Source organism: Procambarus clarkii, chromosome 14 (genome assembly GCF_040958095.1).
Source record: "Procambarus clarkii isolate CNS0578487 chromosome 14, FALCON_Pclarkii_2.0, whole genome shotgun sequence".
Classification (NCBI taxonomy): Eukaryota; Metazoa; Arthropoda; class Malacostraca; order Decapoda; family Cambaridae; genus Procambarus; species Procambarus clarkii.
In genome coordinates, this window is record NC_091163.1 from 37966354 (window position 1) to 37979539 (window position 13186).

General features: G+C 45.8%; 1 protein-coding gene across 1 annotated transcript in view; it reads left to right on the top strand.

Annotated features, from left to right (window-relative positions):
• Positions 1 to 13186, top strand: part of LRP1 (LDL receptor protein 1) — a 704914-nt gene that overhangs the window by 386268 nt on the left and 305460 nt on the right. The window contains exons 36-38 of the mRNA XM_069324493.1: positions 7732 to 7936; positions 8328 to 8517; positions 12230 to 12484. Coding sequence (XP_069180594.1) covers positions 7732 to 7936; positions 8328 to 8517; positions 12230 to 12484 — 650 coding nt within the window. The remainder of the gene's footprint in view (positions 1 to 7731; positions 7937 to 8327; positions 8518 to 12229; positions 12485 to 13186) is intronic.

The window sequence follows — 13186 nt, forward strand, 5'->3', positions numbered from 1 at the left end:
GATTCAAATGGCCCGCGGCTACACGAGGTTCACATTAGCTTCCTCAGGGCTCTTGTAAAAAGATGCCATTTAAAAAAAAAATCATGGGCAATATTCTCAGGTGTGAGAGCCACAGTACTGTTGGAGCAACCAAGGCTGGCGCACACAGCATGAGCGAACAGCATTGCTGTTTAGCTTGTGACCACAGCATCGCCGAAAAATGTCAAAATAAATATATAACTGCTATTATTTAGCGATGACAATATTACAGATGACCCCCTGACTGTGATAAAAATGACCAGGATTGTGATAATAGCAGGATTGTTGTAATAATTAGCGCTGTGGGAGGAGTGATGTTAAGGGACGGAGGGAGATTGCATCGTTTACTGACTGTGTGGCCACCTGTTATTGTCTGCATTCACCATACCAACTCAGTAGTTCTCTATGGTGAACACAAATGTACATACTTATATATAATGTGTGTATTAGTGTAATAACAGCAAAAGGATTATGTTGGGAGGAGCCATTTGGGTGACGGAGGTGATGTCGTCTGCACAGCCAGACATGATTTGTCTGGCTGTGTAGAGGGTGGCCACTCTGCTCTTTGGGCATTGTACAAGCTTAGGTGTACAGTTATGGTGCATACAACATGTAGATACTTATATATAATATGTGTATATAGTGTAATAACACTGCAAACAGTATTGTTGGAGGAGAAAGTTTAGGGCGTGTGACCTTGAATGAGTGAGGGAGCTGCCAGCTGACTGTGTGTAGCGACGACTCTTAGTGCGTGAACTAACTATATCAGCTTAGTTGTACAGTTGTGGTAAACAAAACATATACATACTTATATATAACGTCTGTATATAGTGTAATAACACCACAAACGGTATTGTTGGGGGAGAAATTTTAGTGGGTGTGACCTTGAATGAGTGAGGGAGCCACCAGCTGACTGTGTGTAGCGACGACTCTTAGTGCCTGAACCAACTATATCAGCTTAGTTGTACAGTTGTGGTGAACAAAACATGCAGATACTTATATATAACCTGTGTATAGAGTGTAATAACAGCAAAACTATTTGTTTATTGTTTTATGAACATAATAATTGAATCACTAATATGCACACCATACTTTTGAGTAGTGATGATTCACCCTTTTTATTATATAAATATTTCACACTACACACTATTGAATAATATTACTGCAAAAAAACTAAGAAAAATCAATCAGAGACATTGAAATAATTATGTGATAATATCTTTGTGGTAACTCCCACCTGTCAGCGCGGGTGACGCTGACCGGCTCTGACGACCGCTCTGTCAACGCCCACTATTTGCCAGAATTCCTCGGTCTATTGCGCCCAAAATATGTCACCTACGATTTTTTTATTATTTTTCCCGTGCTCAGGGAACACAAATTAACATTTTTAGAAGACAAAATAATTTTTTATAATTTTTTTTTCTTGTGCACAGGGGTGTAAATTTCCTCAGGACCCCTTAGCAGCTTAAGGGCTAACACCAGTCCTCTTGGGAATCTCCAAAAGCTTACTGTCTATCAGGGACCAAAACTTGGTTCCCTCAAAGAGACGCAAGGAGCAAAGGATTCAAGATCACTCTAACCAAAGGAAAACGCCACCAGAAATTTAGGGCCAAGCAAAACAGACAACAGCAAGATAAAATAAAATTAAAAAGTCAGGAAAAACTGACAGTGGAAAAATAATTCCAAAATAAAATATGATTAAAATCAAAGCACAGAAAATAGGCAAACCAGCAGGCAATCCATTTTCTTTATAGTTTCAAAGAACAAACTGAGTTTATAATTGCTTTAGAGTTTCAGTGACCAGCAGCATCTGGCTCCCTTCAGCTGCAGGCCGTATGGTCAAGCCTGTGGAAAAATCTACCAGTGAATAATTTCTTTATAATTCTTTATATATCACAGATAAATTTCCACACTTCACACAAATTTGAGTTTTAATTATATTAATCTTTCTGTAATTAAATGGTGGATCTAAGTTTTAATTAGTTTATCTAAATTATTGTGTTAGTAAAAATGTAAAGAGTTTTTAGCTGTTATGTAGTGTGTAAGCTGATCATCCAACATCAGACAGTCAACCACGTGTAGTCCCTCCTGGGTCTGTATTAATGGCGGCCATGTTGTCTTGGGGCGGTGCAGCTTAATTTAATTTCTCACGTGATCATATCAACAACAGGTGTAATTTAATTGTAATACATAAGCATAAAGTATATTAATTGTAATTAATTAATATAATTAATGATGATTTTTCTGAAGTCGTCATTATAATTAATATAATTAATTAATATAGACTCTTTCCCTTGTGGGTGGTGTTATCTGGTATCGTAATAATTAATCCTTGACACAGAGATAATTAGCCAATAAATATGTGCTAATAGAAAAACTGAACTCTGCAATTCCCTCAGTTCTCAAGTCGTGGCAACAAATAGAGACAACTTGTAGGTCATGCTGCATTCTAAGACTTGTAGGTGGAGTTAGTGATGGATGTGGGAGGCTCAGTTTGTTGGCAACAATACCACACAATGTTGATTCACTCTCCAGTGTTAGTGCATGAATGGCCTCCCTCTCCCTCCCTCCCTGCACGGCGCCCTCTGGTGCACTTTATATCAAGACATGGAAGGAAGGTTTTGTTTAATTTCATGTTATTATTCAATGTATAATTTATTTAGAGGATTAGTTTCATTATATTCCCAGTCCTAAGACTGGTACGTTTTATATTAAATTAGCTAGAAATGTTTTGAGAACGAGATATAGACGGCACAGGGAATAATAACCCCCATTTTCTGAAGCAAAGTCCTCATTTTCATTATCTTTTTCATGACTAACTAAAACATTTTATTCATACTTAAAACTAATACAAGGCATACAGTGTATTGTTCTCAGTTTGTTGTATTAGAAGTTATGATTGAAGTGGAAATTTTCCACAAAGCCAGTCTCAATCTAATGGACAACCAAAAACCAACCCCCTACATAGTAGAGCAATGTGATCACTTCTTACAAAATAGTAATAGAAATCAACAAAATTGATAGGGAAGAATTCCTGAGACTTGGAACTTGAAGAACAAGAGGTTGTAGATTTAAGCTAACTAGCCAAAGCTGCCAAAGAAATATAAGAAAATTCACTTTCATAAATAGAGTCATAAATAACTTTCATAAATAGATGGTTGGAACAAGTTAAATGAGAAGGTGGTGGAGGCCAAAACCGTCAGTAGTTTCAAAACATTATATGACAAAGAGTGCTCGGAAGATGGTACAATTCATATGACTTCACTGTTGTTCTCTCAGTGTGACCATTCATACACACTTTCACTATTATCACCATCTCACATGCTATTCATATGACTACGCTGTTGTACCTCTCCAAATATCCAATGAACTGTTGCCACAGTTAAAAAATGCATCGAGAGGTAGTATAAGATATACCAACACAGCTTATGAAATGTATCAAAAGATGTTTTATAGGATGTATTATGTCACAATACAATATATAATACATGTTATAAAACCAGAGTTGAATGTAATTAAACGCCATTTTCTGGGTGAGCCCCGGAGGCTCCCTGGAGCTTATCGGGCTAATGTATGTTATATTAGACCGGGACATTAGCTAAGGAGTTCAGACCTACCAGGGACCAGCGCCAGAACCTGGCCCCTTCAGAGAGGTTTCAGGGAGCAATGGCCCTGGAAAACCCCCTTGTGGTTGGGGTTTTCCTTATCTGCCATCGACCGGGGTTAGCACCCAGAAAGGTAGGCATAACAAAACAAACCCCACATGGTAAAAAACTAAAACAAAAAACCGAACAAAGAGGTAGAAGCTCACTACAATCCCAAGGAAACAAGCAAACATCACGCTTTACTGCAGCTCCGATTGTCCGCGCAGCCCTCCCCGCCCCGAGAGGGAGAGGGGGGCCCCAGACCTCACTGCGCCGGCTACCTAGCTCTCCAGTTTGGAAGCTAAGCTTCAACCAACGCGAAAAAAATGCCAACCGGTGGAAGGGAGGGTTGCTAGGGAGCCTCCGGGGCTCACCCAGAAAATGGCTTTTCATTACCTTCAATTCTGGTTGTCTGTGGGATGCCCCTAAGGCTCCCTGGAGCTACATACCCAAAGAGAAAGAAAATAAGGACTTACTCGGGAGGCGGCCACCACAAACTTCTCAACGCGAAATCAAGACAACTCGCTGCAACCTGCGACCCAAAGCAACACAAGAATGCCCAGGAGCAGACACGTTCACCAAATAAAGGGCAGCCAGGACCCTGTTCAATCTCCAAAAACCACGCGCCCGAATAGGACCCACAAGACATGTTACCAAACACAGCAGCCAAAGCTGCATTCTTCCGAACGTCATGGGCACGAGGATAGACTGCAGGCTAGCTAGACTTAATAACCCTGCTGTAATAACCAGACGTCACTCTTCCCTTTACCCAACTCACTATCCCAGCTTAACACTGCCTGCAGAACACTGCGAGCCTCAATGAACTACCAGTAATAATTAAGACGGAAATATTATAAGAGGGGGGAAGCAACAAATGAAGGCTTTAATAATTTAAAAATAATAAATTTTTTAAAACAATAATATTATTTTAAAATAATAATGACCGAAGGAGCAGAAACCCCCTGCGCAGGAGGAGAGCATGAAGCCCACCGACTCGACCCCTAGAGGCCAATGCCAACAGATAAAGAGCTTCCGAGAAACAATCCCAAACTGAAGGGGCCACAACAAACCGTGGAGAAGAAAAGAAAATAGTGCAATCTGTCCAAAGACCAGGACGGCTCAGGCAGCGCACAAGCAGGCCGGAGGTGAACAACGCACGAGACAGCTTGCAAAACGGCACAGACTTAACACCAATACCGAAAGCATGCTGAAGAGGCTCCGCCAGTGCTGCAGGATAAGAGGCGACAGTATAGGGCAAGACGACGGCCCTCGAACCTCCACAAGAGAAGGACAAGACGACAGCCCTGAACCTCCACAAGAGAAGGACAAGACCATGCCAACAAACGCAGCTACCGAAGAAGGGACAGAAGGAAAAGGAAGGACCGCCAAAAAACCCCACACTGCCGCCAAGAAGAAGCACGCAGGTGGGACACCATTGATGAAACCACCAGACCACCAACAGAAGGCGAGAGACTCAAGGCAGAACCAAACCAGCCCCCGTCATGAGCCAATCAAGCCTAGGTAAAGGCGGAATTGCGGGAAAAACTCTGGTGCGACCATGGAGCCAGCAGAGCCGGAAACCCAAGCCAGCAAAGGAGGAGATGAAACGTTCACTTTGCAGAAAAACATCCCAACCCGGCAGGAGAGCGGAAACGATGGCTCTGACGCAAGACTCCAGAGAATTGTGGAGTCCCCAGAGAAGGGACACCACGAGACTGTAAAATGCCAACAGGCAGGGAAGCCAGGAAACCAGAACCCAAACCTGGCAAGAGGAAAGCCAAAAGGCACAAACAAAACCCACATCAATGTGTAGCAAACGGAATGAAAGGTGCAAAGGAATGCCACTAGACCGGTACCCGAACCAAGGAATACGAGAGACGAGGACATGATCACCACTTTCAAGATTCACAAAGGAAGTGATAGGGTAGAGAAAGACTGAATGTACGGGACCCCAGGGGCACACACACACCAGGGGACACCGGTGGAAGGAGAGCCCAATGAGCCAGAGAAATGTTTGAAAGGAGGAAGCAGTGGCAGAGTAGGAGATAAACGGAATGCATTAGGAAGCGATGTGGTGAAGGATGACACCACACACAGCTCCAAGCGGAGACATGATAGAGCCCAGCAGGCACAGGAACCCGCACATCAGCGAATGACAGGTGAGAAGCGGGAACAAAAAGCCAGAGCCCAACTCCCGCAAGCACAACTAGGGAAGTACAACAAGGGAAGCACAGAGAAACCAATGTATACAGAAAGGCTAAGCCAGGCACTGCAAGACGGGCAAGAAATGAGTGACTCAGATAAGACCACGAAAAACAGGGCCGTGAGCCCCCTTGCAACAATTAATCCAGACGAACAAGGAAGGACCCTGGAAGAAGTACGGAAGGGCCAAACAAAACTCTACAACTAATCCCCAACATGCAACCACAGTAAGAAAACTGCAGCAAAAATCACTTCATAACATCTTGACACAGTAATATTTACCCCATAACATACACCCCCACCATTGTACCTCGTAGCCTGGTGGAGGTGGGGGCCCTGTGCCAGACTCAAGCATGGGTTGGACATGCATAAGAGTGGGACTCGATGGGTATAAACAGGAGCTGCCTTATAAGGCCCAAGAGGCCTGCTGCAGTCACCTATGTTCCGATGTTTGTATATTCGTAGCCAAAAACCACAAACCAGTGTGTGGCTAAAAGAGAGGCCAGACCACAGAAATTCACCTGCAGAATGTAGGCACGAACGTGTCACGACACAACGGAGCCGAGAAGATGTCGGGAGCACCGCCAGTGGAAGAAAGCAAAGCCGCATATGCAGGAGAAGAGTAAGGGGGAGGCGAAGGAGGATCCCGAACACACCCATATGCAGGGAAAACCCGGCGTCTTGCCCATAGCGGCAATCCAGAACACCCCCAGTAGCTATGGGGCACGGACTGGTGAATTGAGAGGAGCGAGAGGCGAAGCACCCGAGAGATAGGAACACCAGCACACGTGCACACATCCCATACCAAAACAAACTACCACAGCGCATGCACAGGCAGGGATGCCAGTTATGGGTTGCGAGAAGTTGCAAGCTGATGAAAGAAAATCACGAAATTGACTAGAAAACTTAACAATATGATGGTATGCTGGTATGGTGTCTAAACAACATAATGGCCACAAAAAACTCCATGACAAGTGAGACAACATCTAGAAGACAACAGCTTCACTCACTCCCTCACCAAAATGGCTCTTTCCAACATACTCATTTTGTTGCTATTACACTATATACACACAAATTATATATAAATATTTATATTTGTGTTCATCTTAGTGAACCACTAAGTTGGTATGGTGAGTCCAAACAAGAGTGGCTGCTACACACAATCAGCTAATGATACCTCCCTCCCTCCTTACCAAGATTCCTTCCCCCACCATACGACGCACATTGCTAATTCTCACCACAATGCTGCTATTATCAGAATTCTTGTCACTAAATCTTGTAAATGAATAATTTTCCACAAGTAAAATTTTGTAAGGGAACATGAAAATTCATTTCAGGATTCTTAGATGGACCAAACAATGGCAGTGTGCTGTGGCTAGCACTGTGAACCTCTTGAACAGCATTGTGTTCACTGATATTTGAACATTGTACACAGTCTTTCTAACAGTCTGGCTCTTTTGTAATACTTCCATCGCTAAATAATACCAGTTACATTTATATTTTGACATTTTTAGACGATGCTGTGGTGACAAGCTGAACAGCAGTGCTGTTAGCTTATGCTGCATGCACCAGCCTTGGTTGCTCACACAACACTGAGGTTCTCACACCCGGGAATGTTAGCCACAATTTTTTTTTAAAGGCATCTTTTTACTAGAGCCCTGAAGAAGCTTATGTGAACCCCATGTAGTCGTGGGAGTTTTGAATCCTATGCTATACCTATGAGCGCCCTGAGGCACTCTTTGCACCCCCGATCTAGCACCTCAAGGCACTCTGCGCAGTACAGTGGATAAGGTATATTATAAGATGTATTATAAGATGTATAATAGAGAAACTTGCCAACACATATGAAAACTTTTGCACTCTCCAGGCAGATATATTGGACTAACTGGAACTCGGAGGCTCCTTCCATTCAGCGTTCTCTAGTGAGTGGTATCCGTGTAGAATCCATAGTGACCACCTTGATCAAGATGCCTAATGGGTTAGCTATTGATCACAAAGCTCAGAAGTTATACTGGGGAGATGCCAGACTTGACAAGATTGAGAGATGTAACCTGGATGGTTCAGATCGAGTGGTAAGGTTTATTATTTATTTGATTGGGGACTATTTTCCAATTCATAATATATTGTAATCTTACTCCATAATGTTCTCCATAATGTATTATATAATGTAATAATACCACTGTAATGTATTGCGAGTACTGTCCACCGTGTTCATGTTATTGTTGTTGTTGACAGTGCAATTCAGTATCCTTTCAGTCTTATATCCTGTGCAGATTTATCAAAATGCGTTCTGCTAATTAATATCCATTGTCACTAAAAATATTTTCATCTATACTTAAAGCTTTATTTTTAGTTTCAGTGTCCCCCTGAAACTAGCCACCTGGTTACCTTCAGAGGAGCCACTAAGGGGTTTCACTAGAAAAAGGCATTTCACTACATGCAACACTGGAATTTTTTTAACAGATATTGCTGAAGAATGTACCAAGCCATCCATTTGATTTAGCAATCTATGGGGACTACATTTTTTGGACTGACTGGGTGCTTCATGCAGTGGTGCGCGCAAACAAGTACACCTCTGAGGACGTTGTGAAGCTGCGCACCGGTGTGACCCGACTCATGGGTATTGTCGCTGTAGCGAATGACACTAATGCTTGTAAGTCTTTGCCATACATCTCATTTTCTGTGGGGACCCCCTACAGCTCCCTGGAACTTATCTGGCTAATGTATGTTATATTAGACCGGGACATTAGCTATGGAATTCAGGCCTAGCAGGGTCCAGCGCCAGAACCTGGCCCCTTCAGAGAGGTTTCAGGGAGCAATGGTCCTGGAAAACCCCCTTGTGGTTTGGGGTTTTTCCTTATCTGCCATCGACTGGGATTAGGCACCCAGAAAGGTAGGCATAACAAAACAAACCCCACATGGTAAGAAACTAAAACAAAAAACTGAACAGAGAGGTAGAAACTCCCTACAATCCCAAAGAAACAAGCAAACAAGCAAACATCACACTTTGCTGCCGTGCCGATTGTCCGCACAGCCCTCCCCGCCCTGAGAGGGGTAGGGGGGGGCCCCGACCTCACCGCGGCGGCTGCCTAGCACCAGTCCGTAAGCTAATGTCAACCGGGACAGACGCTTCTCTGGCCTCAGTTTCCTGGGCGGTATTTGCCTTTGTGGCATTCACTGCCGTGTGTTGTTTTGTGTGGATGCTAGGTGTTCCTCATCAGTACCGGGGCTGCATGTGCTTAGTGGCTTCCTTTCCCTAAGCGCCCTGTGAGTACTGCCCCTGCGTGACAGGGTTATCTTCCCTGGGGCGTTCGGGACAATTCCCGTAGAGGTTCTTGCTGCTCGGCCTTTGTCTCGCCCTTGGGGCCAGTTGGGACTTGGGGCCCTTGTTTGGCCTTGGGTAGGGACTGGTGTTGTGCTGGTTAGGGCGTCAACGTGTTGCGCGGCCTGCTACCTACACGGCGACCTGTTCCTGTTGCCTCTGGGGACGGTATACTTTTGCGGGGATTTTATTTTGTTTATATTTTTTTGCCTGTTGGGGGTCTGCCTTGTGTGGCTATACATAGTTCCACTGATAGTGTTTGGGGGCCCTCTGCTAGAGCCCCGTGATTGTACACTTCACAGGGGTTTTCAGTGTTGCATCTACCCCTTGATAGCTTGGGTGTTAACCGGTTAGCAACACCTTGCCCGGGCTTCCCCTAGCAGTCAGCCTACGGGCCCTGGAAAACCCTGTTGGGGCTCGGTGGACCATTAGATGTGTCTTTCGGGTTCCATCCCGTCTTGTAATTACCTAAGTGTAGTTACAAGATGAGAGCTACGCTCGTGGTGTCCCATCTCCCCAGCACTCTTTGCCACTTTTACCTCCATCATGCTGCCTGTTGGGTCACTGACACCTTGACCCGGAGTCTTGTGAGAGGTGTTCTCTGCTTCTCCAGTACTCTTCTGATGTCCAGATACTATTCAGAGTACAGGCGGCATCCGTTTTGCAAGCTAGGTTTAGGTTGTTGCAACGCTCTAGGTTGGTGTTCCATCCGGATGCCCCGGATGGAACACCAACCCAGCTGCCCAGTTTTGGTTAGGTGCTGTTTGCCCCTTTCCCTCCCTGTTCCCGGATCCTGACCATCTGGGGTTTTCGGGGTCAGGGCAGGGTTTAGTTGGTGCCGAGACTCAGGCAGCTTCGGGGCCTGCCCCGTTCGGGTTGGGGACAGAGGTTTTCGAGCCTGTTCATCCTGCCAAGGCTTCTGGGTCTTACCAGCAGCCCTTTCTTTGCTGCCTTTCCCCTGGACTCTTCCTTTTCTTTAAGGGCAGAGGGCGTGGAGGACAGCTCTGCCTCAGGGCCTTTGTTGCGGGTTCCTGGGGCTGTGGGGGATGCCCGCTTGCAGTTCTGGGGCTATTTGCCCCTGCCTGGGTCTTCTGCTTCTGGGCGGGGTTTTTTGTCCCTCTAGTCTGCTTGCTTCCCACATATGCTGGCGTGTTTTCGGCTCTATTGCGTCAGTCACGGCTCTTTGGTGTGGTGGCCATTTTCTTTTCTGCAGATAACTCCCTGATTGGCCACTGGTGGCACTGCGGTTTGTTTACCTTGGCCGGGGTGTGGGAGCTCGCATTTTGGGTGAGTTTTTTCACTTCGTTCAGGGTTTTATCCTCCTATTGCCATTTCTTTGCTTTTCTGGGGTTTTATGCCCATCTTCTGTTCCTCTAGGAATGCTTGGGTGTTGGTTCTTATACCGTTTTTTTGCGTTTTCTGTCTGTTTTGGGTCTGCGCCCTAGGGTTTGGGCTCAGTGTCCCTGTCTGTTTATTCGTGCTCCCACACCTTGTCCCGCGGTTTTTGGTCTGTTTTGGCCGTTTCCTTGGGGGTTCTGTCTGGGTGCTGTGCTTTGCCCTGCTGTAGTGTAATTCCGCTGGCAAATGTGGTAGTTTGGGCTTCCCCCGGGTTTGATTCCGGGTTCCTTTGGGTTTTTTGGTTTCGTTCCGGAGATTTCTTCCTCTTGGGCCCCCTTTGTGGGTTCAGGGGGCTTTTGTTACCTCGTTTGTGACCCGGATCTGCCTTCTGGTTTTCCAGGGTGAAAGGCCATACTTTGTTGGCATTGGCCTCTGTGGGTCGGGTCGGGGAGCTTCCGGCTCTCCTCCGGCGCAGAGGTTTCTGCTCTTTTGGTACTGGTGGTAGGTTTGTACAATTGCAGCCTTTCTCCGTCCTGGCAGCGGTAGAGATGGCTGCTTTCCGGATTTGTCCTTGGGTTATTGATGCTTGGTTGGTTCGGCAGTGAGTGTGACATGTGTTGTCAGGTTGTGGCTTTTCGCCGTTTACCTGCGTGCTGTGGCTTTGGGTTGATCCGGTTCCCCCTCATTACCTGATTCAGAGCGCGGGTCTCCCAGGTCGACCGCAGTTTTCTTAAGTCTACCAGCCTGTGGTCTATCCTTGCGTCCATGCCGTTTGGACGTTTGCAGCTTTCGCTGCCGTGTTTGGTAACGTCTTGGGCTCATTTCCGGTGCAAGGATTTGGGAGTCGCACAGGTTCCTGGCCACCTGTTCATTTGTGAGCCATGTCTGCTCCTGTGCCTTCTTGTGTTGCTTTGGGGTTGCAGGTTGCTGCCTGTTGTCTCGACTTCGCATTGTGGAGTTTGTGGCGGCTGCCTCCCGGGTCAGCCCTTTCTTTTCCTTTTCTTTGGGTATGAAGCTCCAGGGAGCCGTAGGGTCTCCCCATGGAAAACCAGCGTTGAATATAATGAAATGCCATTTTCTGGGTGAACCCCGGAGGCTCCCTGGCAACCCTCCCTCCCACCGGTCAGTATTTTTTTCGCATTGGTTGAAGCTTAGCTTCCGAACTGATGCTAGGCAGCCGGCGAGGTAGGTCCGGGCTCCCCCCTCCCCCTCTCGAGGCGGGGAGGGCTACGCGGACGATCGGCGTGGCAGTAAAGTGTGATGTTTGCTTGTTTGCTTGTTTGCTTGTTTCCTTGGGATTGTAGGGAGTTTCTACCTCTCTGTTCGTTTTTATGTTTTAGTTTTTTACCATGTGGGGTTTGTTTTGTTATGCCTACCTTTCTGGGTGCCTAACCCCAGTCGATGGCAGATAAGGAAAACCCCAACCACAAGGGGGTTTTCCAGGGCCATTGCTCCCTGAAACCTCTCTGAAGCGGCCAGGTTCTGGCGCTGGTCCCTGGTAGGTCTGAACTCCATAGCTAATGTCCCGGTCTAATATAACATATATTAGCCCAATAAGCTCCAGGGAGCCTCCGGGGCTCACCCAGAAAATGGCGTTTCATTACATTCAACGCTGTTTTTTATCTCTGGGAAATGGGCAGTAATGACAACTGTTTTCTTAATATGTCTTGCATAAATCATTTAATTATCATTTATATTTTGGCAGGTGATGCTAGTCCCTGTCGGGTATTAAATGGAGGCTGTGAAGATATATGCTCACTGGACGAGCGGGCTCAAGCAGTGTGCCGATGCTCGCCAGGCCGCACGCTACTGGCAGATGGTCGTAGATGTGCAGTTCATGTTGCTAACTGTACCTCGGACCAGTTTGAATGCAGCAGTGGATTTTGCATCCCCTACATTTATTCTTGTGATGGCGTACCTGAATGTCCTGATGGTTCAGATGAGGATGAAAAATACTGTGGTATGTTGTTCATTTTATTTATTTTTTATTTTCTGGGGGAGCTCCCAGTAGCTCCCTGAAGCTATCTCTGTTAGATTGCCCCATACTAATGGGGTCACATCAGATGCAGGAGTTTTGCTTAACCTATTGGGGACTGGAGCCAGAGCCTAGCCCCCCCTCTCACAGAGGTGCAAAGGGAAAGTCACAATTCACCACCCCACCAGGAAAGCATTCAGAAAGTCAGTGAAGTGTTACAGACAATTGGAGAATTCACACAAAATAAAGCCTCAAAGCTGCCAAACAACATTTCAAATGATTTGCACAGAATAAGAAACTCACTCAAACTAGCTTGATACTCATTAGTACCAATTGTCATCAGCAGGTGGCTCTGCCCCTTCCCCCAGCTGGCTTTGCCAGATCATTTTTGTTGCTGTTGTTATGATGGAAGGTTCTACCATAACATCAGTGTGGAAGTGCTCCTTATTTGTCAGATGTGGCAAGCCCCTCTGCTTCAAGCTTTTGTGCCACCCTTCCTTGGACTTTCTCTTGCGGGGGCCATTTTCTCTATATTTTATTCCATTTTCATTTAGTATTCAGTGTCATATGTGTGTGTTTCCTTCAGCTTGTTACTTGGGCTTGGCTTCTCTTGTGCTTTGAGCTGCATGTACTCAAGGTTTCTTTCCCTGGGTTTTTGCTAGTGCTTGCTCTTGCTCCCAGTGGTAA